At 42.8% G+C, this 25,057-nt stretch overlaps 1 protein-coding gene across 5 annotated transcripts in view; it reads right to left on the reverse strand.

Annotated features, from left to right (window-relative positions):
* Positions 1-267: 267 nt before the first annotated feature.
* The window catches only part of DCAF1 (DDB1 and CUL4 associated factor 1), a 58,526-nt gene continuing 33,736 nt past the window's right edge, over positions 268-25,057 (reverse strand). For 3 of the 5 annotated variants that reach the window (XM_083488626.1, XM_083488629.1, XM_083488625.1), the window contains exons 18-24: positions 22,987-23,220; positions 22,244-22,337; positions 21,190-21,294; positions 20,270-20,343; positions 19,968-20,072; positions 6,933-7,185; positions 4,721-4,901 (exon numbers count right to left, since the gene is read on the reverse strand). In XM_083488626.1, the coding sequence (XP_083344752.1) occupies positions 4,798-4,901; positions 6,933-7,185; positions 19,968-20,072; positions 20,270-20,343; positions 21,190-21,294; positions 22,244-22,337; positions 22,987-23,220 (969 nt within the window). In that variant the 3' untranslated portion in view covers positions 4,721-4,797. Of the gene's footprint in view, positions 1,238-4,720; positions 4,902-6,932; positions 7,186-19,967; positions 20,073-20,269; positions 20,344-21,189; positions 21,295-22,243; positions 22,338-22,986; positions 23,221-25,057 lie in introns of those variants that run through there. The other 2 variants (XM_083488628.1, XM_083488627.1) reach the window with 1 other exon arrangement.

The raw sequence follows: 25,057 nt of genomic DNA on the forward strand, positions 1-25,057 counted from the left end.
CCCAGAAGAACTGTGGGGTGATTTCACATGATTTCACTGAACATGATCCTCCTGGGATAAACGTATGGACTGCTGTTCTTAAAAATCTTGTGTGAATAGTACTGATAGCATCACTCTCAAGAGATGTCCAGATACATTCATGCACCTGAAGTCACACTTCTTATATGAATAACCCTTCCTTGGTCATGCATTCTGGTGCAAAGTAGCACTGAAGGCAGATTGAGGAGCCAGCAAACGCAACGAATGTATACTACAGCAGCTCGGAGCTACAAACAGACAGGACTTGGATTTTATTTATTTTTTTAATAAATACAATTTACATTAAAGAAAAAAAGGCCTTCGATTTGTAGTTTTCACACAAGGGCAGAAGGGAAAGGGAGAAAAAATAAAATTTTAAAATTCCAAACACAAAAATATGTAGGAAGGGGGTGAGGCAAGGAGCTTGTAAACTAGAGTCCTTCATCTCCAGCAATGGCAGATTCTGAGCAAGACAGAACGGGATCTCTAGTCTTCTGCCATGGCTACTATAGCAGGAACTCGCAGGGCTTTTGTCAGGAGTCATCAGACAAAAACAAAAAACAAAAAACCCCGAACATTTCACAGCAGGTAGCAACACATCCATTAAAAAATTATGTTCAAAATAAAAATCACCTACAGCTTTTACAATCCATGATTCAATCCCACCCTGCCTGCCACGCTTTTCAGTAAAAATGCCCTTTTTAAACTTATTTATCCCCCAGAAACTCGTCATAGTGACTAAACATTAGACGATTACAAATCCATACCCTCTTTATAATACCTGCCTGTTTTGTTTTTTATCCTTTTTTTGTTTCATATAAAACTATTTCTGTTCTTTAGGAAAGAACTTTATACAAAGAAAATATATTGTGAAATATCTTCGGAACTCCCCGTGGAGAGTCATGTCTCAGCCTCAAAACCAAAAATAAAAAGGCAGAGAAAAATAAAGGTCAAGCCCCTGGGTCTCTTGGTAGGAAGGTTCCAGATGTGTCAGGAGCCTGCATCTGTCCACTGCAAGATCAGAAGGGCTAGAGTTCTTTAGATGGGTCTCCCAAGAATTAGGATATGAGCGGCTGCTCAGTATCACCTCCTGGATTTGGCCTCCTGGCTTCCGAGAACGGAGCTTTCCTGCTGCCAACATCCTGTGGGGTGGCCACTCCTCACTCATTCAGAGATAAGATTATGTCATCTTCCAAATCCAAATTATCTGAGCTGTCAGCTGGAAAGGGGACAAATGGGTTATTTGAGCAATGCAAAGTTTCATATGTCAAAAAGACACCAAGCAGGGTAACTTGTTCCAAGTCAATTACGAAAGACCATGCACAGGCACCCTTTAGAGTGCCATCTAGAAACCATAAACAATGTGCAAAACAGGACTGTTTCACCACAAGCCAAGGCACAGCTCCTCATTATAAAGAGAAAACTTACCACCAGAGTGAGATGCCTTCAGGAATTACTGAAAACACTCTAGAGAATCAGTATGTAGCTCCAAAATCCTCTGTAGTGGGAGTAAAAGATGCAACGGGCACTAAAGCAAGGTGAGTTTCCAGAGACACAGCATGGGTACAATATATTGTTCCTAGGTTGAAGTGTATACTAAGTATTTAGGGAGAAAGGCAAGGACAGGATTTAACGGACCAATGCAACCAGAGGAGAATGACTACCAAGGAGAGTCAGTTTAGACAAGCAGTTGCCACCTTAAAACCAGCTGTCCTTCACATCCACAAACACAGCTGAAGTAACTGCTTATTTCTATTATATCTTAAAAAGAAACTTTTTGGACTGTTTTTAAATACAATGGAAGTTTTAAAGACTTTCCAAACAAGGGAGAGTAACAGGTAGGTAGCCGTGTTGGTCTGCCATAGTCAAAACAAAATAAAAAAATTCCTTCCAGTAGCACCTTAGAGACCAACTAAGTTTGTTATTGGTATGAGCTTTCGTGTGCATGCACACTTCTTCAGATACACTGAAACAGAAGTCACCAGACCCTTATATATAGTGAGAGGGTGGGGAGGGTCAACAGGTTTACCACACCTATCAGCCAATCACCCATTCCCACCACCCTTCTGAGTAATACCCCTCCCCACCCTCTCAACTTAGTTGGTCTCTAAGGTGCTACTGGAAGGATTTTTTTTGTTTTGTTTCAAACAAGGGAGATGAATGAATGAGCTTGGGGGCTTTATGTTTTGTACAACTCTGCTCCTGGCACCCCTTTTTTTGCACAAACAGAAGGAGGGCAGAATCAGCACAAGTGGCCCAGCTCAAAACAGAAGAGAGTACCTCTTTTCTTGAGCGACTTTCCCCACCCAGCATATAGTAAGTATAAGATAAACCAGACACAAGGGAAGCTGCTGTTGGGATACAGTAAAGTCTACCAAAGGGCAACTGGGTGATGTGAATTATGTGCAATATTTGTGTTAATGCTGTCTCCAAAATAGCACTTGCTTCTTGATAAGTTGATTGGTACCACACCACAGCTCAAGGGACAGGGGGAAAAAACACTCAGTGATCATTCAGGTGATCATTCAGAGTTGTCTTCATCAGCAGGATCCACTGAAACAACTCTGAAGAAACACAAGCACATTCACAAGCAATTCCTAACCCCTAGTTTTCCTAATGGAGTCCTTGATGAGATTTTCAAGGACACACTTTCTTGAAATCAACAAAAGCCACCTTCTGCCAGAATACCAGCAGAAAAAAGACCAGGCAGGTCTTTCTCAGGGTATGTGGAGTGGATATTGGCCCACGGTGCTCTTCAGAGGGAACTCTGCAAAGGTATATTTGAAAATAGCAGTTCAGGAATCTGGTACAATAATGAAGTATGCACCATTATCTACATGAGATGATGCCCCTGGGATTTGAGCGTCGATGAAAAGAATAGTGTTTTTGCAAGGCAGATAGAAAGACGCTAACTCTGAGAAGAAGGTACCAATAAAGCACACATGGGAACACACAAACCAGATTTACACAGCTTTTTTTTTTTTTTAAGGAAAAGCCTCGTTTTAATGTTATGGTTGGAATGGCTGTGGATGGGGTCCATCTGAGCTTCTCTTTCATCTCTATTCCTTTGATTGTGAGGGTACAACTCCTTTGTGGACCATGAATCCCTAGTTCCATCCCATGCAGGTTTATTAGACTCCTTTTCCTCTCTCTACTAGTTTTTCCATGTAACGGTTATAGCTCTAAGTAATCATTTTTAAATCGGAGTCTAAATCCCCTTTACGTTCTTACCTAGATGAAAGCCCCACTAAACTCAACTAGATTTTTTTCCTGAGTACACATTGATAAGATTGCACTGTAAATGTGTTTGCAGCTTACATGATCTGCACTTTCAAGATCCAATCACAAACTTTTAGAATCCAGCATTTTCCTTCCTCTGAATAATGAATGCAATGTATTGTTATTTTTCTCTCTGTCATACTCTCTCCCTCTCTTCCATTCCATCCCAACTAATCAAATCCATACATAAACAGTTATTGATAGGGCATGTGTGAAATGGACTTAAAACCAGCTCACAGCTAATGCTGCATAAAAGTCATCAAAATGAGGACTAGAAACAGCAAACACAGTTTAGCTGGCTAGTGCGCCCCCATAAAAAACAACCAGGCTGCAAACCAGTCCCAAGGAAAAAGATTGGATGCATTTTTGCTAAAGGAAGATGATGTTTGACCTGTGAATACATCTTCATTTGAGGGTGATAACAGATGAATAAAAAAGGTAAAGGGACCCCTGACCATTAGGTCCAGTTATGACCGACTGGGGTTGCAGTGCTCATCTCACTTCCAGGTAATGTGGCCAGCATGACTAAGCCGCTTCTGGCGAACCAGAACAGCGCACGGAAATGCCGTTTACCTTCCCGCCAGAGCGGTACCTATTTATCTATTTGCACTTTTGATGTGCTTTCGAACTGCTAGGTTGGCAGGAGCAGGGACCAAGCAACGGGAGCTCACCCTGTCGTGGGGATTTGATCCGCCGACCTTCTGATCGGCAAGTCCTAGGCTCTGTGGTTTAACCCACAGCACCACCTACGTCCCAACAGATGAATAGGAGCACTTAAATTCCTTCAAACTTTCAGCAACCAAGTGGCATCTGCATGAAGTGAGCTTTCTAGCGTGTAATCTGCTTACTATGCAGAATACATACTTATCCTCCCGAAGTGTAAACATGCCAATCTATTCCTGCATGCTATCAATGCCTGCCCTCTGCTTCCACACACTCCTCCCAAAATGCCCCACCAATGCCACATTTCCCCACCATCACCACCCCTTCTTGCAAGTGCATCCTCCACCACCACCTCCCATGTTTTTCGTGATGCTTCACACTAAAAAGTCCCCAGAAGAGCAATGTCAGCCAAATACTTATTTTGCACGACAGATGGTAGACAGAAGCAACTGGGAGGACCTGTGATATGGAACAGGCAGATCCACAGAGCCACATGTTCTGCATGATAACAGAGACAACAGGAAGGTGGAGCTGTTTATTTGTGTTTGCATATTGTGAGACTTTGAAAGGAAGCTGCCTAGATGTGAGAAGAGGCAGGGAAACCGTGCAATGAAATTATTAAAAAACAAATACTTTCAGTAATGCTCCCTTCTGGCATCACTAGCTTCTGCTGGAATCCACAGGCTACTTTTTCAGCTGCAATCCAGAGCCCTCTAATGGGCTTATTTCCCCCAGTAATGCACAACAATTGCACAGCATCTTTTTAGATACAATCCATCTTTTAATTAGAGCTCTGCAACATGACCTGGTGGGATGTGGACAAAATACCTACCACCATTAAGAACATAGAGGACTGACAAATATACAAGAAAATTGCTGGAGACCTGACAGGGTGCTTGCCCCCAGGTTCATGTGCCTGATTGCAGAGAAGCAGGGCTGCACTACAACAAAACAAGAGAAGAGCACACATGAGTCTGCTAGCAAAAGCATTTTAGCTCAGGATGAACGGAAATGGGACCAAACTGGGACAGAGGGTTAGGGTTGTCTTCTCAAACAGTCCCAGCAACACGTCACCTTCCAGGCATCCGATGTCCTGCCTCTGCTGAAATTAACAGCAAAGGTTCCAGCGATTTCACAGAAGGGAAGCCTCTCCCCCCCCCCACCCATTGCTTGTCCCCACCAAGACTACCTTAAATTTCCAAGATGACACACACAAGCACACCAGTTGTGAAAATTAAGAATTTTGCTCCAACATAAATGATTAACTTTCTTGTTGTGGCGTAATGCACAAAGTGCCTCTGAGAATGAGCAGACTGCATTTCCCCAGAACTGAGGAACTGCTGCCTGCAATGAGAAACATGCAATCAAAGGGCAGGAAAGAGGATTCCAGGGCAGGTGACACAGCTTCCAGGAAGCCTGATCACCTTCTCACACTGTCTATGTGTATCCATCTCTTCTCTTTCCTCCTTTTCCCCCTCCCACCCTCTTTTTAAAGCACTGTTGCATCTTCTTTCTATACAAAAGAAACACTCTATCCCTGCAATGTAGAAGTCCACCACCACCCATGTCCTCAGCACACACATGAAAAGGCATTTAATTCCCTTCCTTCAGGTGCCCATGCCCACCGTGTACTTAATTTTTGTCTTACTTTACCAGCGTTAAATCCCAGAATACAGGATGTAATAATAAATAGACCACCATGTACTGAATGCCTACCCACTTCACTGAGCAACAGCTATCTGTCCCCTTAACAGACAGACACAAGTATCTGTGAGGCTTTTGTGGGGGGGGGGCTGTTTTCAGGTCATTAGCATGGCTCCCCTGTAAGATTAATCCCTCTTGCCACCATTCCATACAGATGGAACAAAGTTTGTTCTCCAAGCACAAACTATCCAATCCAATACCGTCTTCTCACACACCTGCTCCTGACACTTTCCAAATAACCCTATTTCCCTCAATTTTCAAGCTCCATCCCTTGCACCTCTCAATCCCCATCCCTTGTTGGTCTTCAAGAAAATGTTTTTAGAGAGAAAGAGCTGCAGTAGGTCAGCTGGGCTGGAGACATCATTTGAAACAGGAGATCCAAAAAGATGAGGGGGAGGGAGAGAAGGGGGGCAGCATGGGGCGGATGCAGCAACTTCAAACACAGGACGGTCAGGTAGCAACACAACTTGCTGGCTCATGCTGCTTTCAAGCCTCTGGGAACTTCTGTGTAGCTGCATGCTTAATTTTACAAAGGCAGTGACAGGCAGGCTAAAGGAAGGTAGCGTTGGCTATATTTGACTTGCTTCTGACGTGCTGCGTGGAGTATTGATTGGGGGATTACTGCAGCTTGAGCCTGTGGCATGTTTACATGGAAATAAGTCCCACTAACTGACAACTACACACTATTGGAAAAACTATGCCCCAGGCTCTCCCACAGCTCCATTGCTAGAGCATCTCAGCAATTCTCATTCACCAACGATTTACAGTTGATACTCTCAGGAAAGGAATGGGAAACTTCACAATTACATGGCAAACCTGGTTACTGCGGGATCACCAACAAATACGTAAATTGTGAGCCACATCCACACCACACATCTTCAAACAGCCACTTGCAGGTGCCTGGGAACCTGGACTAGGTTCCATAGGTAAAAAAAATTAAGGCACATATACGCTTCAAACATCATGCCGTCAAGTAACAACCTGTATGCACAGCTATCAGGCTTGTCACATGAGCGGAGTTGTTGTCCTATAAAAGTTAGCTAAAATTAATTCAGGAATCTGGGACCAAAGAATCTGACCTGCACACTAGGCAGTGCAGTGCTTACACTACCTTTAAGCTGTAGCACCTTAGAGACCAACTAAGTTTGTTCTGGGTATAAGCTTTCGTGTGCATGCACACTTCTTCAGATTGGTATCTTTGGTCTGCCCTGGATCTTTTAACCCTTTGGAATCCCCCAAAGAGTTAATTTCTCCCTATGTATACTTACTATCCCCGAGGATCAGCTCAACTTCCTCATCAGCGTCAGAGTCTTCATCCTCTCCTTCATCTCCCTCTTCAAGCAGGTTGGCCAGCTCCTCATCGTCAGAAGGCGAGAAGTCGTTTTCTCCATCCTCTCCCGCATTCTCGTTGTTTTCCTCTTCCTCCAGATCAGCCTCTAGAAGCTGGTCAGTGTCCAGCTCGTCAAGGTCATCTGTGTCATCCTCATCCTCGTCGTCATCCTCTTCCTGTTCCTCCTCCTCCTGAAGAGATATCAAGAAAAACCATTAGAATAAACAAAAACTGAAAGGGCTGAAAGCAACGTTAACAGAGATACATGTGCTGCCATTGGCTCCTCCTGAACAACAGCCCTCTTCAGTTGTTACGCGAGCAAAAGGTTATTAGCTAGTACCACATGGCCTTTGTATGTGCTTCTCAATTCAACAGAAGCCTGACTACCTTGAACTAGTCAGTACAATATTTTAAAAGCTGTTATTTGCAACACAGCAAAAGACAACACAGAACAGGATATTTGGCAAAGAACCTAAGGAGCTTAATCTGGTTTTGCCCTACATAACATCAATCCCATTCAAGGTGAAATAATAAGGAGAGAGAGGTTTTGTGAATGAGAGGGTGATCCTGAGTGTGTGGGTTTTGTCGTCATTGATGTCCGTTATGTCCTAATGAGGAAAATAACCGTACTAGAGACAGGCACTGACAAATATCTTATGCTTTCCACACATGGCTACTTCCCACTGATGAGAAGAAAAGACAATCTGCATACACACAAACTGAATGCCACCCATTTGCTAAGATTAATTGCTAACAGAGATAAGGGTTCCTAGAACTAGGTTTCCAATGCCCCTTCTTCTCAACAAGATCATCAGGACTTGTTAGAATATAGTAGGCCCGTAACGTACATTCTGGGTGGTCCACGTGCAAAGGCAACATTGTGCAAAGTCAGAATGACACCCAGAACCACCCCTGCCATTTGAAATCTCTCAAGATCAGGGCCATCCAAGATCTCATGAGACGGCCCCACAAAATTTCACTGGAGCATCCCAGAGGCCTTGTGTGACCATCCCACAGCCCTGGAAGCAAAGCTTGAAAAACTGTTTCTGCCGTTGCATGTTATTCATATATAATTTTAAAAAGGTTTAAAAAGGTTGTTTCAGATTGCCTTGTGAGATCTAACAAGAGCCTCCAGAGCCCAAGAAGAAAGGGTCTCCTGCTTGCTTGCTTTGTTTGCAATCCACCTGAACCTGCAATCACCTAAGAAAAATAAGCGTTAGTTGCTGGCTATTGTAATTAAAAGATTCACACCTGAAGTTTCATTTCACCCTGTTCAGCACGCACCTCCTTCAAGACTGCATACAGACACACGGACAATGCTGAAGTGACAGGCATTATGCACTCCAAAACTCATACTCTAAGCACAATCCGGTAACGTACAATCAATGACAGCAAATAGTGATTATTAGTTCTTTTAAGTTTTATTTATGGCATATATTCAAATCTCACAAGCCTTCAACAAGTGCACACTAGAATCATAGAACAGTAGAGCTGGAAGGGACCCCAGGGGTCATCTAGTCCAACCCCCTGCAATGCAGAAATCTCAGCTAAAGCTTCCATGACGCATGGCCATCCAGCCTCTACTTAGAAACCTCCAAGGAAGGAGGGTCCACAAACTCCTGAGGGAGACAGTTCCAATGTTGAACAACTCTGACAATCAGAAAGTTCTTCCTGATGTTACAAGAAAGGAGATTCCAATTAAACAAGCTTACAAGTTTCTCAGTGAAACACACCCTTGTTTGGTCAAGAATATACCAAGCACCCTCTGTGGAAAAATGTCTGGCCAAGTCTTTTTCAGCTTGCAGAGAAACAGGATTGAGTCAAGGACCTCCCATTCAGTAATATTGCATCCTGAATCCTGAATTGCACAAGAATCAGATATATATTTGTAAAGAAAAGCATACCTCAGGTGATGAAAAGAAAGCAGATCTCCCCATACTATGGTATTCCTATATACTTTGTTTCCATACAACTGACCATCTCACAAGGCAAAAAACAGCATGTCCTAATCACAAAATTATTAACCAAAGAGAACACCTCAGACTAGAAATGCCTCCCAACAATACTGATCGGTAGAAGAAAAGGTTTTAGAATCCATGTCTTGGAAGAGGAGACGGATGCCTCTTTGGAGAGAAACTTATCTTCCTAGGCCTACAGGTAAACCACAAGTTGTACCGTACAAATAAAAATCTGGCTTTTGAACCACAGGCGAAAAATAACACTTAGTAGTTGTATAGTACTACATCTCCCAAGCACTCCCAAACTCTTCCTGCACAATACATCTGAATAAGAAGTCTTCATAGTTCCTTTACGTTTCTTCTAGACCCTATAGCAACATAGAGTTGGATCCAGACATAGAGAAAACCCACTGAAATCAATGAAACTTGTTTGTAAAGGATAGCTTTTTAAGTCTCACTGGTTTTAACAAGTCTACTATGTATGACTAACTCTGCATTCAACCCATAGTATGTACATAAAGTCACCTTGCGAGAGTTTCTCTAGTCAAACAGCTCCTGAAAAATACCAAGTTTCAGGAAAATCAATTCCCTTTCTACCATGACCTCTTCTTTTATCCTAATTTATGTTTCCCTCCATTAACTGGGGCTTAAAATTATTCTGTAATACTGAGTCTATATTCCTTCTATAGCTTAACTGTTCTCTGCTACAGAAAAGCTAAACTATTTTTATGAGAATGTGACTCTTATTTTATAAAGCATCATTTTCCACCCTTTTGGTCTCTTGAGAACTCTAGTGAAGACATAAAATTCTTAACAGCAGATGGAACATACAACAACGGAACAGAGGTTCCTCAACACATTTGACCACAATTTCACCTGGCTTCATTTGTGGTCTACATTAGGTAAGTCCACACAAACAATAATTCTCTCACATGCAGTGTTGTGCAAACGGAGACCTAGCCTGTTAGTGCCGAGCGTGCCTGGGCCCAGCGATAATGAAGTTACAGTATTTTTCACTCTATAAGACGCACCAGACCACAAGACGCACCTAGTTTTTGGAGGAGGAAAACAAGAAGAAAAAAATCTGAATCCCAGAAGCCAGAACAGCAAGAGTGCAGTGCAGTGAAAGCAGCAATCCCTCTTGCTGTTCTGGCTTCTGGGATAGCTGCGCAGCCTGCATTCGCTCCATAAGACGCACACACATTTCCCCTTACTTTTTAGGAGGGAAAAAGTGAGTCTTAGAGAGCAAAAAATATGGCACTTCTTCTGACTTCTTTTGCTGTAAGAGACTAATACAGCTACTCTTCTGGAATTGCATTTTAGCTGCTGGTGCTTCTAACAAATAATTCCATGCCCAACATTTCTGGAGCCCTGGAGCCAACACAATGTTCACCAAAGCACAAAAGCCCTGAGATAAGAATATTTTGGTTCCTATTTGACAAAGGATATATTGTGCATTATTATGGATACAGTAGCCTGAATAAAATATGGTATAGGGCTTATATTTAATTTTATTCCTACCCATTTAGGATAATTTTTGTCACTTCCGAATTTAAGTTCTTTAATTAAGGGATGCAATAAGACCCCCCCTTTCAATAGGTATCATATATTGGGGGAGAAGAGATAACATATGCTGGCCAGTGCATGATAAAGTACGGGTGCCTCTCACACGAAGAAGCCTAGGTGAGACACAGGCTTATGCATGTTATCTCCCCATCCTCCCCCACTTAACATTTGGCCTCAGGTTCAGAAGAGACAAAAGATTTTGCTTCTACTTTCAGTGAACGGCCATTAAATGTTATGTCCAAACCTCAACAAATTGTGATTAGTCTTAACTAGAGTCTCCTGAAACAAATCGAATCCAAACCTTGTGTTTCAATAAACCATAGTTAAGATCAACTACAGGCTAGGATTCAAACCTAACAGTAAACCATCGTTCCTCAACCATCAGTTCCCATTTGTTGTTGGAGTACAACCACTATCTCCTCAGCCAGTAGGGTCAACGGTCCGGAATGATGGAAGCTGCAGTCTAACATCAGGGAACCCAAAGTTGGGGAATACTGTGGTTTACTGAAAACAGAACTAAAAGCTTCCAATCGCCTTGCAACCATGCTGGAGGAAGAGAGGTGAGAGAGGGAGCACGTAAGCCCAAAGTTCATGAACGTAACTGTAAACCATGGGTTATTGCTACATCCAAACCATCTGCAGCCAGTAAAACCAATTATTCTGCTTTTACAGACATACACAACTACACATACACATCTGTGTGTACCAGCCTGTATATATCTATACATAAAATACAAATGGAGTTCCTTCAGAGAATGTGTTTTTACTATTATGTCATACGTTCCAATCTGCAATAAATGAATTCAATTTCATATGAAGTTTGTTATCCTTCATTTAATCACAATGTATGTTCAACTTAATGTCTGCCCTAAAAGGTGAGGTGGAAATGTATTAAATAAAACTATGCCCTCTCTGAATAGTCTTATTGCTTTTCCAGTACTAAAGAATAAACATTATTGTTACTTTCCTTCCTGTGTCTTTCCCAAACCTTACTGTGGAGGCATGAATACCCAGAAAAAAAATGGGGATGGGTGGGGGAGAGAAACAATTCCCCTCCCCCCAAGCCTTCACAACTCTACCTTATCCCTAATCCTTTCCTCACCCCACACCAAGTTTGAGTTCATTTGCTTCTTTGATCATTATAGAATGTCCTCCAGACAAAAATATTTTAGTGGCTTTTTTTTTTTACCTTTAGCTTTCAAAATCCAAGTAAAGTCATACCTTACGTTAAGTTTGCTTCATGTTATGTTCTTTCAGGTTACGTCCCGCAGCGACCCGGAAGTTCTGGAAAGGGTTACTTCCGGGTTTCGCCGCTCGCGCATGCGCAGAAGCGCAAAATGGCGTCACGCACATGCACAGAAGTGGCGAATCGCAACCCGCACATGCGCAGACGCGCCACTGCGGGTTGCGCTCTTTTCATGTTGCGAACGGGCCTCTGGAACGGATCCCATTTGCAACCAGAGGTACCACTGTATACATGCAAATTCCTCATGGGTCATTGAAAGCAAGACGCAGAACTGACTAGGCATATTAGTACACATTAAGCAAGATTCTTACCATAGGCTTCTATGCAGACCCAGAAGACATGGATAGGTGGGACACACGCAACACAGCAAACAATTTGTCATAGGTACCAAATTGGGGTGAAGAAATAAAACATAGTTATTCCCATTCTACAGCTTTAGCCAGTTAAAACAGTAACCACTTATCTACCGTAAGTTGCAAAAGTTGTTTCGATATGTAACACACGTTTTGCCTTTATTTTAGGCAGCAAATTCAGGGACTGACCCTTAGCCCAAAGGCAGAGTGTGCCTGTTGTGCCTGGAGAAGGTTCAGTCCCAGGCAGCCTCTCCAGTTAGAAGGACCAGGTAGCAGCAGGCAAGGTAATATCCTGATACCCTGGAGAGTGACTGCCAACCTGTGCAGCACTGAGCTATACAGACAAATAGCTTCATTTGATATAGGACAGCATCTGATGCTCCCAGACAAGGCAAACCTAAGGCCAACCTTTTATCCCCCCCCCCAAAAAACCACACACTCATAATTCATAAATTAATACTAAACCAATTACATTTTTCAAAAGTCCTACACTACTAGCTTCACTTCTGTTAAATGTGTCAGGCATGCCTTTATACTGAAACTCTGCTATGGGATAAATCTGTTCAGTTTTTAAAAGTAATAGTTAACTGTTTGTAAAAAGTGATCCACAGTGAGCTAGTCGTTGAAAAACTAATATTTGGGCATTAAATGGTCAGTTGTGCATTGCTTGGATACTGTGCTCGATTTTGGATACTGTATCTTTAAATTTCCTGGAATTGTATGTGATTAAGTACACCTGTGGGTAGCCATTAGAGTTCTGCCAACAGTGTCAGCTTACTACACTGTTAAGTGATTGCTGATCAACTGCTAATTTATGTACCTGTGGGGACAGTTTATTTGGTATGTGTTTATTATTTATTATTGGGTGTTTATCCAGCTTTGGGAAGGCAGATTGAGAGCTGTGGGAAGGGGCGTCAAATGTTGCCAGAGGCTGCCCAAAAAGGCCTCAAGAGCTGCACGTGGCCCTCAGGCCACACAGCAGACCACGCTGCTGTGGATATTCAGGCCTACCCTTTAGAGGTGCTATACTGTTTTCCTTTAAGTATTCAAAGTCGCCATTCTAGAGAAGAAAACATCCACTTACAAGTAACAAGCAATTAAGGTCCATAATCTAACAGTTCAGATGACAATATCCCTCACAGAAGTCTACTGTGCTACACCAAGCACAATGCCTCAATTCTCCCAATGAGAACGACATGGGTGAAAGGAAAAGAAGCCTTGAATTACGGTGCACTGAAAAGGATTATGGGCTGGAACAGCTTGTCACAAGTGAGTGCATCTCTTGCTTAAGATGACCACCTGGTCTCTGCACTAAGAGGGATTTTAGACTCACCTGCAGTTATCCATATCAAGTTCCTCAAATAGTTGCATTTATAAATAATTTGGATCTCTGCAAGGCTACCTACGTTAGCTACCTTTCCATTCTAGCAGATGATAAAAAGGATGGGGCCATTCAGAATCATTTAACCCATAGCATGCTATTATAGGAAAGGTGGTAGGACCTGGGTTTTTCTTGATCACTTTCATCAAAGCCCTGTGAGGCCCTAAGACATCACCATGTCGTGCTTCAAAGGAAGGATTTATTGGCAGAAGTCAGGTAAGCCACATGCCTAGGCCCATTCCTTTTTGCCAACAAGCCCCCACTCTGCCTGAGCCACTTAACTGTACTGTATTATGCACGTTGAGCAAGACTGACAGGCAAGAGTGGCTGGATCTATGTACCATTGTGGTAAAGTGGCCACACCAACTATTGCCCCTATGGGAGCACCACAGAAACTGGGCTGCACTACAGAACAAGTTGGATGCTAAAACTCGGCTCTGCTGAGAATGCCCTGAACATGTGGAGAGTACCTTTCCAGTATTACTTAGTAACCAGCTACCCCACACTCTTGAGAACAGGGCGGTCTTCTAAGGCAAAGAACTTGCTTCCAATTGGCATTGGATACTTGATGCAACCATTTAAACAGAAGAGTGGTCATGGCCAAGACCCATACCTCCCTCCACAGACTGAACATTATCCAGTTTCCGGGTTGCGTGTCAATAGCTGAATGATGGAAAAGGTTGATCTTGGCCACTGACATGATGCTCTTAAAGGCATATGTCTCCAAGGGATGTGAAAGAACTAAGGTGGAAGAAGCATCAGCACTTGCCTCTCTCTTAAAGCTGGCAATTTTCCTGACCTACTCCCCTGACCCCCAATACCTCCAACTGTAGATAGTGAACAAAGCAAGATGGGGAAATCCTGTACCTAAAAGCTAGAAGGAGGTTAGCTGGGGGGGGGCCTTCAACTAATGGAGCCATACAGTACTAGGAACGATTCATCCACCCAAGGCCTACTTGATGGAAGAAGACCAAGATGATTCCAGACAGAACACTTTCAGAAACACTGGTAGTCCCCATTTCTCATCCCTGGCAGTCCAAATGGCAAATGAAGAGCTAGAAGAATTGGCACAGCTCCAAAGAGTTGTACAGGAAGCGGCAGGGAACACACCTCACAACACACAGCTCCTCTATTTTGTGATGTCTTAGAATCATAGAATCATAGAATCATAGAGTTGGAAGAGACCACAAGGGCCATCGAGTCCAACCCCCTGCCAAGCAGGAAACACCATCAGAGCACTCCTGACATATGGTTGTCAAGCCTCTGCTTAAAGACCTCCAAAGTAGGAGACTCCACCACACTCCTTGGCAGCAAATTCCACTGTCGAACAGCTCTTACTGTCAGGAAGTTCTTCCTAATGTTTAGGTGGAATCTTCTTTCTTGTAGTTTGGATCCATTGCTCTGTGTCCGCTTCTCCGGAGCAGCAGAAAACAACCTTTCTCCCTCCTCTATGTGACATCCTTTTATATATTTGAACATGGCTATCATATCACCCCTTAACCTCCTCTTCTCCAGGCTAAACATGCCCAGCTCCCTTAGCCGTTCCTCATAAGGCATCGTTTCCAGGCCTTTGACCATTTTGGTTGCCCTCCTCTGGACACGTTCCAGTTTGTCAGTGTCCTTCTTGAACTGTGGTGCCCAGAACTGGACACAGTACTCCAGGTGAGGTCTGACCAGAGCAGAATACAGTGGCACTATTACTTCCCTTGATCTAGATGCTATACTCCTATTGATGCAGCCCAGAATTGCATTGGCTTTTTTAGCTGCCGCATCACACTGTTGGCTCATGTCAAGTTTGTGGTCAACCAAGACTCCTAGATCCTTTTCACATGTACTGCTCTCAAGCCAGGTGTCACCCATCTTGTATTTGTGCCTCTCATTTTTTTTTGCCCAAGTGCAATACTTTACATTTCTCCCTGTTAAAATTCATCTTGTTTATTTTTGCCCAGTTCTCTAATCTGTCAAGGTCGTTTTGAAGTGTGATCCTGTCCTCTGGGGTGTTAGCCACCCCTCCCAGTTTGGTGTCATCTGCAAATTTGATCAGGATGCCCTTGAGTCCATCATCCAAGTCGTTGATAAAGATGTTGAATAAGACCGGGCCCAAGACAGAACCCTGTGGCACCCCACTAGTCACTCTTCTCCAGGATGAAGAGGAACCATTGATGAGCACCCTTTGGGTTCGGTCAGTCAGCCAGTTACAAATCCACTGAGTGGTAGCATAGTCAAGACCACATTTTACCAGCTTCTTTACAAGAATATCATGGGGCACCTTGTCAAATGCCTTGCTGAAATCAAGGTAGGCTACATCCACTGCGTTCCCTTCATCTACCAGGCTTGTAATTCTGTCAAAAAACGAGATCAGGTTAGTCTGACATGACTTATTTTTCAGAAATCCATGCTGACTATTGGTGATCACAGCATTCCTTTCTAGGTGCTCACAGACTGTTTGCTTAATGATCTGTTCCAGAATCTTCCCTGGTACTGATGTCAGACTGACTGGGCGGTAATTATTTGGGTCCTCTCTTTTCCCCTTTTTGAAAATAGGGACAACATTTGCCCTCCTCCAGTCTGCCGGGACTTCGCCTGTTCTCCAGGAATTCTCAAAGATGACTGCCAGTGGTCCTGAGATCACATCTGCCAGTTCTTTTAATACTCTTGGATGCAGTTCATCTGGCCCTGGAGACTTGAATACATCTAAACTAGCCAAATATTCTTGTACTATCTCCTTAGTTATTCTGGGCTGTGTTTCCTTTGCTGAATCATTTGCTCCAAATTCTTCAGGTCGGGCATTGTTTTCTTTATCGGAGAAGACTGAGGCAAAGAAGGCATTGAGGAGTTCAGCCCTTTCTGTGTCCCCTGTTTGCATTTCACCATCTTCTCCTCTGAGTGACCCCACTGTTTCTTTGTTCTTCCTTTTGCTACGAACATACCCATAAAAGCCTTTTTTGTTGCTTTTAACCTCTCTAGCAAGCCTGAGTTCATTCTGTGCTTTAGCTTTTCTGACTTTGTGTCTACACGTGCTGGCTATTTGTTTGAATTCCTCTTTGGTGGTTTCCCCCCTTTTCCATTTTTTGTACACATCCTTTTTTAATCTTAATTCAGTTAAAAGTTCTTTAGATAGCCACCCTGGCTTCTTTAGGCACCTTCCATGTTTCCGTCTCATTGGTATTGCCTGACGTTGTGCTTTTAGTATCTCCCTCTTAAGAAACTCCCAGCCATCATGAACTCCCTTTCCTTTTAGTATTGTTGTCCATGGGATCTCACCCAGCACTTCCCTAAGTTTTATGAAGTCGGCTTTCTTAAAGTCAAGAAATTGAGTCCTAGTATGCTTGGCTGCTCCTTTCCGCTGTATAGTAAACTTCAGAAGAGCATGATCACTCACGCCTAATGATCCTTCCACTTCTACCCCACTAACCAGGTCATCAACATTGGTTAGGACCAGATCTAAAATGGCTGTTCCTCTTGTTGCTTCTCCCACTTTCTGGACAATGAAGTTGTCTGCAAGGCCAGTGAGGAATCTGTTTGACCTTATGCTCTTGGCTGAGTTTGACGTCCAACAAATATCCGGGTAATTGAAGTCCCCCATTACTACTATCTCCCTTCCTTTTGCATGCTTGGCCATCTGTTCCAGGAAGGCATCATCTATGTCCTCCGTTTGGCTTGGGGATCTATAGTAAACTCCCACAATGAGGTCTCTGTTATTCTTCTCTCCCTTAATTTTGACCCAAATGCTCTCACTTTGGCTTTGAGGATCTAAATCTTGGATCTCTTCACAGGTATACACATCCCTGACATATAACGCCACTCCTCCTCCTTTCTTGTCTGGTCTGTTTCTCTGAAATAGATTGTATCCCCCCATTATTACATTCCAATCGTGGGACTTATCCCACCAGGTTTCAGTGATGCCTATTATGTCATATTTAGTTTGCTGTACCAAGAGCTCAAGCTCATCTTGTTTATTTCCCATGCTTTGCGCATTAGTGTACAGACATTGAAGTCCATTAATCATTCCCCCGTGTCTCTTATTTAAGGATTTTTTCCTCCCACCACTAGGTCCGCGTGCTGTTTGCTCCATTTGGTCTATGACATTTGGATGATCATCTTCATTAATTGATAGACTCCTACCTTTAGGAGCACTGTCTTATCTCTTCTTCCTTTCCAGTTTAGCTCTACACTATGTAATCACCTCTAGGCAATGCAGTAGCTAAGCTTTCTACATTGGCAGTGGGAGACAGCAAAACAGCTAGCAAAATAGCAGGAACAGAAACTACTAAACTCTGATACAACTCTTAGCATTTTGGCTCCAAAAGACAACATCTCTCTTAAAATTAAGAATAACTCTGAATACCTTGGAGAGCAGCAGTGGGGAAGTACCAAAAACATGTGGGGCTGAAATTGTAACTACAACTTGTAAGAACAGGGTTTACTAAAGCCTAGCCGGGGGGGGGGGCTTACACACAAACCTGCCAATTTCCTATAAATAATCATAGACTTATAGAATTATAGAGTTGGAAGGGACCCTAAGGGTCATCTCTTCCAACTCCCTGCATACAACACCGTTTTGCTCAAATCATTCTTTATTTTTATTATTTGGCATGCCCCTAGCAAATGAGAGGGGCTTCTATACAGCTGGACAGACTTTCTTCCAGGCTTGACAACTCATTGCATCTGACACCTCATTTTGTCCATTTATTCTGCCGGAAGCAAGCAAGCATAAACAGGCGAGGGCGCAAAGATCGCTGCTGTAAAGCAAAGAAGTGCCACCAGGTCTAGGCACCTCTGGGGAGCCAGCACTGGCTCTGATCTCATAGCTCCATTGCTTGAACAACCATGGTTTAAAGCAGGGGTCTGCAACCTGCGGCTCCGGAGCCGCATGTGGCTCTTTTACATCTTTGCTGCGGCTCCGGGGCGGATACTAGCGAGGGGAGGAGGCGCATTGTGCGCCCCGACACTCCTCACTGTGGCGGGCGCTGTACTGGCTGTGACATCGCATGGGGGCGGTGCGTGCGTTAGTCACGCACCGTCCCGACGTCACCTTCCCGCCCGCTGTCAGATCGTGGCTCCAGAGATAGATTTGTTTTAAATGTCGCAATGGTTTTGTGGCTCCCAGTTGTTGTTTTTTCTTCGGAAACGGGTCCAAGTGGCTCTTTTTGTCTTAAAGGTTGCAGACCCCTGGTTTAAAGCAACAACTTAGTACCTGGAAAAATTAATTCAGAGAGACACAGAGCCGATTTCCCCAAGACTCAAAACAAATTGGAACCCCAACATTTGAACTTATAATGTAAAGATATCTGCTGCCTGAGGAAAACGTTCACCTTTCAAATCAGTAGGAGTTTCTGATGGGTGGGTGTAACAATAAGCATTCACTTAAATGGATTGTATGAGGTCAAGAACAGACAAAATATTTAATTCCACCCCTCCTTACAATAAAAGAGCAAATAACTGCCCAATGGGAAAGTTCCCGAGCATCCTAATCTAAATGACATACCTTGAAACCAAGCAAAGTAATTTTATTCTGAGTTAAGCAAAAAGAAAAAGGTTTCAACTTTCCTCTGCCATGACTGCAGCTTTGACTTTGTTTCTATTGTAAACACTGATGGTATTTCTACCCTGGAACAAACAAGCAAAAACAATCCAACCAACAACCATACAGAATCATTTTTATTGATCATTTGGCAGACAGTTTGGCACAAAGAAATGTACCAAACTTAGGAAGTCACATTACTTTCTGCAACCCTAAGCAGCAACAGTATTTTAGCCATTTTTAGAGTTAACTACAATATACTCTATATCTGTGAAACAATGGTCCTAATACACAAGGGAAAAGCAGAATCTCTTAAGCAGCTCTGGATTCATTTCCACAGTATGCATTGGCCCACTTCAAGGGAAGTCTACCTATTTGATTGTTGGAAATGTAGCTGCTGCGTGAGTGCCAGGAAAATCCATAAATCACCACGAGAAGACATATTAACAACTGTCTCTTTTCTCATTCACCTCCTGAACAGAGCTATCCATTTGGTTGCTTAGTTTAGGCATGCTGCGACTGATTCATTCAATCACTTATTAACATAGTAAAAGCAATTAACAAAAAAAGTGAAGACAAACAACTAATATTACTACTGCAAAAAAAGGGACACCAAAAATCTGTTCCTGCTTGCAGCTCAACAAATACAAGCTACTTTACTCATCAGAACTCAACTCAAAATTGCTTTAGTGTGCTGTCTGTTATAACAAACCAAAACCATGTAAGATAAATAACATACAATAAAGATTTAGGGTTGCACCCAGTGCAGTGCTACGCAGTGTGTTTCATCAGCCCAGGGATCCCCACTTGCACAATTCCTTGCACCCCACCCTACAAATCTGTTCTGGGTTTCCTTCCCAAGATGTTAGTTGGATACCACCCTTAAAAGCTATTTTCAAAGCTTTTCTAAAAAGTTCAACAAAGGAGACATTTTGTATATGCTACCTGGTCTTCCTCCTCATCCTCCTCATCTTCTGCCAAACGCTGCCTGCCCACCTCGTAGAGCCTGCAGACAGTATCCATGTTCATGGCATCCATGCTTCCTTGGTTCTGAAACAGGAACCAGATACCAAGTATGGTAGGTTAGCTTCCATCTAACATGCTGGACTGACAAATTCAGCAACACCACCTGCATCATCATCATCATCATCATCATCTCTCCATCCCAGTTACACACCTACACTTACAATTGAACAGCTGTTTGATTACCTTGTTTGGTTCTTGTAATGCAAGAAAAAGACATTTACCTCAATCACCGCCAAGTAACAGTCCTTTGTGTCTGTACACAGGTCAAATATGTTCCTTTTCACATCAATGGTGGCTGGAAAAGAACACATGTTTTAATCCACATTTAGCCAAGACAACAGATGCTGAAAGCCAAAAAAGATACAAAGAAAACCTCAAAAAAATTAGAAATGTATTAAATCATCAAATTGTAAAGTTGGAAGGGACCACAAGAGTCATCTAGTCCAACACTCTGTAATGCAGGAATCTTTTGCCCAACATGGGGCTCAAATCCACGACTCTGAGATTAATAATCTTATGCTCTGACTAAACTAACCATGTGCCTAACAGTCTATCACCTTCTTCAGAGCAAAAACATTTTTCGTGCACTAACAGGGTGATTCATTCAAAGCTACAGGCAAAAACATATCAGGCATAGTGTAACCTTTTAATAAATCTCTCCACAATGAGCATCATTTCAAAGCATTGCCTTGTTTTACATATATAGACGGGGAGGAGGGTTCTGGTCCTCTTGGTGCAGCCCCTTCTTTCCCTAGCTGTTCACAAGGAAATCCTTTTTGGTGAAGCTGAACCACAACTGCATTCTTAAAAGGAGGTGTAATGATATCTATGGCCGTTTCTCCAGGAAGCAAGCTAGAAGCTTTCACAGTGGTACCTCAGGTTAAGTACTTATTCGTTTCGGAGGTCCGTTCTTAACCTGAAACTGTTCTTAACTGGAAGCACCACTTTAGCTAATGGGGCCTCCCGCTGCCGTCGTGCCGCCGGAGCACGATTTCTGTTCTCATCCTGAAGCAAATTTCTTAACCCGAGGTACTATTTCTGGGTTAGCAGAGTCTGTAATCTAAAGCGTATGTAACCCGAGGTACCACTGTACGTAGTTTTGCTCAATATAAATTCAGGTAAGCGCAAGCACGATCTTTACCAATTGGTTTGTAGTCTGTTGCATTGAAAGTCCTGAAAGATGATCCAAAGGGACTCCGCATCCTCTCTTCCAGAAGATCATCTTCATCGTCGGCCTGCAACATTGCTGATCAAGGGGAAAAGGTGTTTAAGTAAGCAGTTTCGGATGGTCTAAAATTGTTTTAGGAGCATAGGAAACTGCCTTTTACTGAGCCAGGCCAATAGTCCATCTAGCTCAGTACTGTACATACTGACTGGCAGCAGAACTCCATGGTTACAGGCAGATGGCATTGTCAGCCCAACCTGGAAATGCGGGAGACTGAAGCTGGTGCCTTCTGCATGCAAAGCACATGTGACACTGAAACATGGAGAATGGAACCAACTAGAGCAGCCTTCCCCAACCCGGTGCCCTCCAGATGTTTGGGATTATGAATCCCATAGCCCCTGACCCTTGGGCTATGGTGGCTAGGGTTGAAGAAAAGTAATCCAAAACATTTCGAGAGCAAAAAGTTGAAGAAGGCTACCATAGACCATTGGACTGGCATTTTCAGAAAAAGGATAGAGAAATTGTAGCGTTTTTCTCTGAAGAATTTGAGCTACCTATTGAACAAATATGAACAGGCTTTGAGTTGGGAAGGATGGGCTTGAGAGCAAAGAAAACTAACTAGGTGAGTAAGGCTGCATTGGCAGGAAGAGGAAGGAACAAGTGGGGAAACGGATAATCTGGAAGAGGGAACAAGATATCAGGATAACAGCAAGAAGTGCTAGAAAATGGGGAGAAGGAGGAACCAAACAGAGCATCTATGCAAGGCCCCTGGGAACCAGCAAACATCCTTTCTGTATTTCTACAAGTAGCAGAAACTAACCAGTCAGTCAAACCGCTGCAAAGTTCCAGCCCACCTTTGGAACTCTGCAGAAAGACTTTGCACTCCCTGTTGAGACCCAGCACACAGCTGAGCCAGGAGCCTTTTTTTTAAGTGACAAAACATGCAATTCTGCATGCCTTGGCTATGTATCTTTTTGTTAACTACCACAAAGTAACATAGGAACAGGCATCTTACTAATGGGCATCTTACCTCCATACATGACTGTTCCAGTATGGTTGAAGACTACACGGCACTGATCCAAGGCTGGCACTGTGTGTAGCAAGTGGAAAGTTCGCAGGTCCCACTGGGGAACGTGTTAGGGAAGAATCCACGCAATCATCTATTGCAATACCTGCAGCAGCAATTAGCATATAAATAATGCCAAATATATTGTTGGTAGATGTCACAGAAAACGCCAGTGGCAAAGCTGCCACCAAGATCAAGCAGGACTTCCCAATATCTAGGACTTCCTCTAGCCCAGCCTTCTCCAAGCAAGTGTCGTTGTTTTGGATTAGAACTCCCGTCAGTGCCAACTTGCATGGCTAATGGTCTGCATTGTGAGATCAGGGATGATGGCACTAGGTTATAGAAGGCTGGTCTACTCCTACACTTAGGTCTGATTGTCCCATCTTCCTCCCTGGCCCAATTCCGAACTGCCACCCTCATTAATATTTGAAAATCAGACAACAATGACTCTCTGAATTCAACTTTACAATATTGCCTTGCAAAGCGCTTTGTCCTAGCCACTTTGAACAGGAGGACCCAAATTGGCATTGCAATATGCGCAGCCGACAAACTTACTAATCCAAGCTACTGCCCTATCTTGAAGAATCCTATTACTGCATTTCATCTGATAAAACAAGAAACATTACACCACATTCTGCAATCATTTGTTCAGCACGCCAAGCTCCTCAAGATCACTGTGTGAGTCACAGCTCAGGCACAAAGGATACAATTTCTGTGTTGACTATGACTTCCAGCCCATTTGGATGAAAAACACCACTGATGGTCATGTTGAATTTATCAAACTTGTGAATAGCCTGTGCAGAGCGGACATCCCAAAGGACGCCATCATTTAAGACAAGGTCGTCTGTGGGGTTAAAAGTGGCACAATTCTTCTTGTAGTTGTTTGCAAGATCTGGATTAAACAGAGTTAACAGCTTGTTGCCAGTCTGAATATCATAGATCTTTTGGATTAAAAAGAAGAAAAGAAAATAGTCAAGATCTGCAATTCATTTGCATCTAAAGAGAACAAAAGTATGTGCAATAGTGTCAAAATCATTTTTTGCAGACAGCCACCTGCCTTGAGTTTGCTCATTCACCTTGAAAAGAGTTTACAAGTTCATGATCAGTCTCTGTGGGAGTGCTCAGTGCATTCATTCATTCTGTATTCTGACAATGCCCAGAAATCATTACAGACACTACTGGGTTGGAGAGAAATCAAAGGGCATTACAGTGGTACCTACGGTTACGAACGGGATCTGTTCCAGAGGCCTGGCCGTATCCCGAAATCTTCGTACCTGGAAGCGCCTGTTCTGCGCATGCGCACAGCACCGTAGAGCGCTTCTGTGCAGGTGGCAAACCCGCTTCCGGATTTGCCACGTTCACAACCCAAAAGTTACGTTACCCGAAGGTAACGTAACCCAAGGGACCACTGTACTGCATAAAGCCTACCTACAGTAAGGTTAAGAGGCAGATAGTATGCTTCATTTGCTAGCTTATGTAACAGTAGGTGAATTATTTGCATTGCTACCTACTGCCATGTTAGGAGTACATTTTAAGAATTCTAAGAAGGGTTGTCTCTTCTTAGATTCCCACAGTCACCAATCAAGGAAAACAAGTAGCAGGAACCTCACAAGTATCGAAGAGTCACCTGCATTTATTTCCTAGCTCTTGAATTGAATCATTTTTACCATACCTTGATACTCTCAACAACCAAGTGTCCCTTAAATTTACACAATCCTCTTTTTAAAAAGCAGCAAAAGAATAAACAAACACTGTAAAATGGCACTCCACTGTTTTTTTTTAATAACTAAAGATACAAACCTATCGGACAAAGAACCAAACCTGTGTTGTTCCATAGGTGTAGCCATGTTAGCACATCACAGCAAAATCAGTTAAGAATTTTGTAGCACCCTTAAAAACTACTGATTACAGAATAAGCTTTTATAAGATGGATCCTAGTCTACAGAAGCCTATGCCATAAAAATATGCTAGTCTTTTAACATGCTACAGGGTCAGCGTGCTGTAAATTTAAGAAAACAATTTAATTTTTATTTCAGCTGCTTTTCATAAATTGCTGCAGATTCACTGCTTTTTACTTCTGCGCTCTGTGTAGCACTTTGCGCACAGCTCATACTAAATAGTAATATTGCCAATCTGTACATTCTGCTTCAGTACAGGAATGTTTCCTGTGATTTCTTCAAATTTTAAATGAGTCAACCAAGAACAACCTTTCACAAGTCGCGTAAGCTATCCAAAACTGGCAATGCATGACGTTTCTAGAGCAGTGTAACCTAAGGAGCACATCCACTACTGCTCATTTACGATGGAAATTTCTTTCTTAATTGCCAGAGAATGTGCAAACTGACCAAGAAGTAAAGGCCGCTGCTCAGAAAACTGTGGTGCAAAGTCTCAATCCATTACAGGGGGAAAAAACCCTAACTGAGATGAGGGGTCGTGGGTAATGAAATAAAGAGACTACCATAAAGGATTCCATGTACCACATGGTGGAAAAAGCGTCACAAAATGAAAAGTTACCATTCTGACATATATGCTAAAAATATTTTTGCAGACTTGTTTTCTTTAAAATTATTTTCATATAGATGCTTAACTGGAAATCAGACCATACTCTGAACATTTGAATTTGTTTCTTTTACCCTTCTCTCAGATACATTTTATGTACAGGATCCTTTAAACACTAATTTCCCTTTGCCAAAGCTAAGAATAATTTTTTTTAGCTTGTTGCCTCCCAAATGACCAGATCATGAGGTAAGATCAGATTTCTTTTGAAAGCTAAGATAA

The sequence above is a fragment of the Podarcis liolepis genome (assembly GCF_965112155.1).
Source record: "Podarcis liolepis genome assembly, chromosome: 2".
NCBI classification, from domain to species: Eukaryota; Metazoa; Chordata; class Lepidosauria; order Squamata; family Lacertidae; genus Podarcis; species Podarcis liolepis.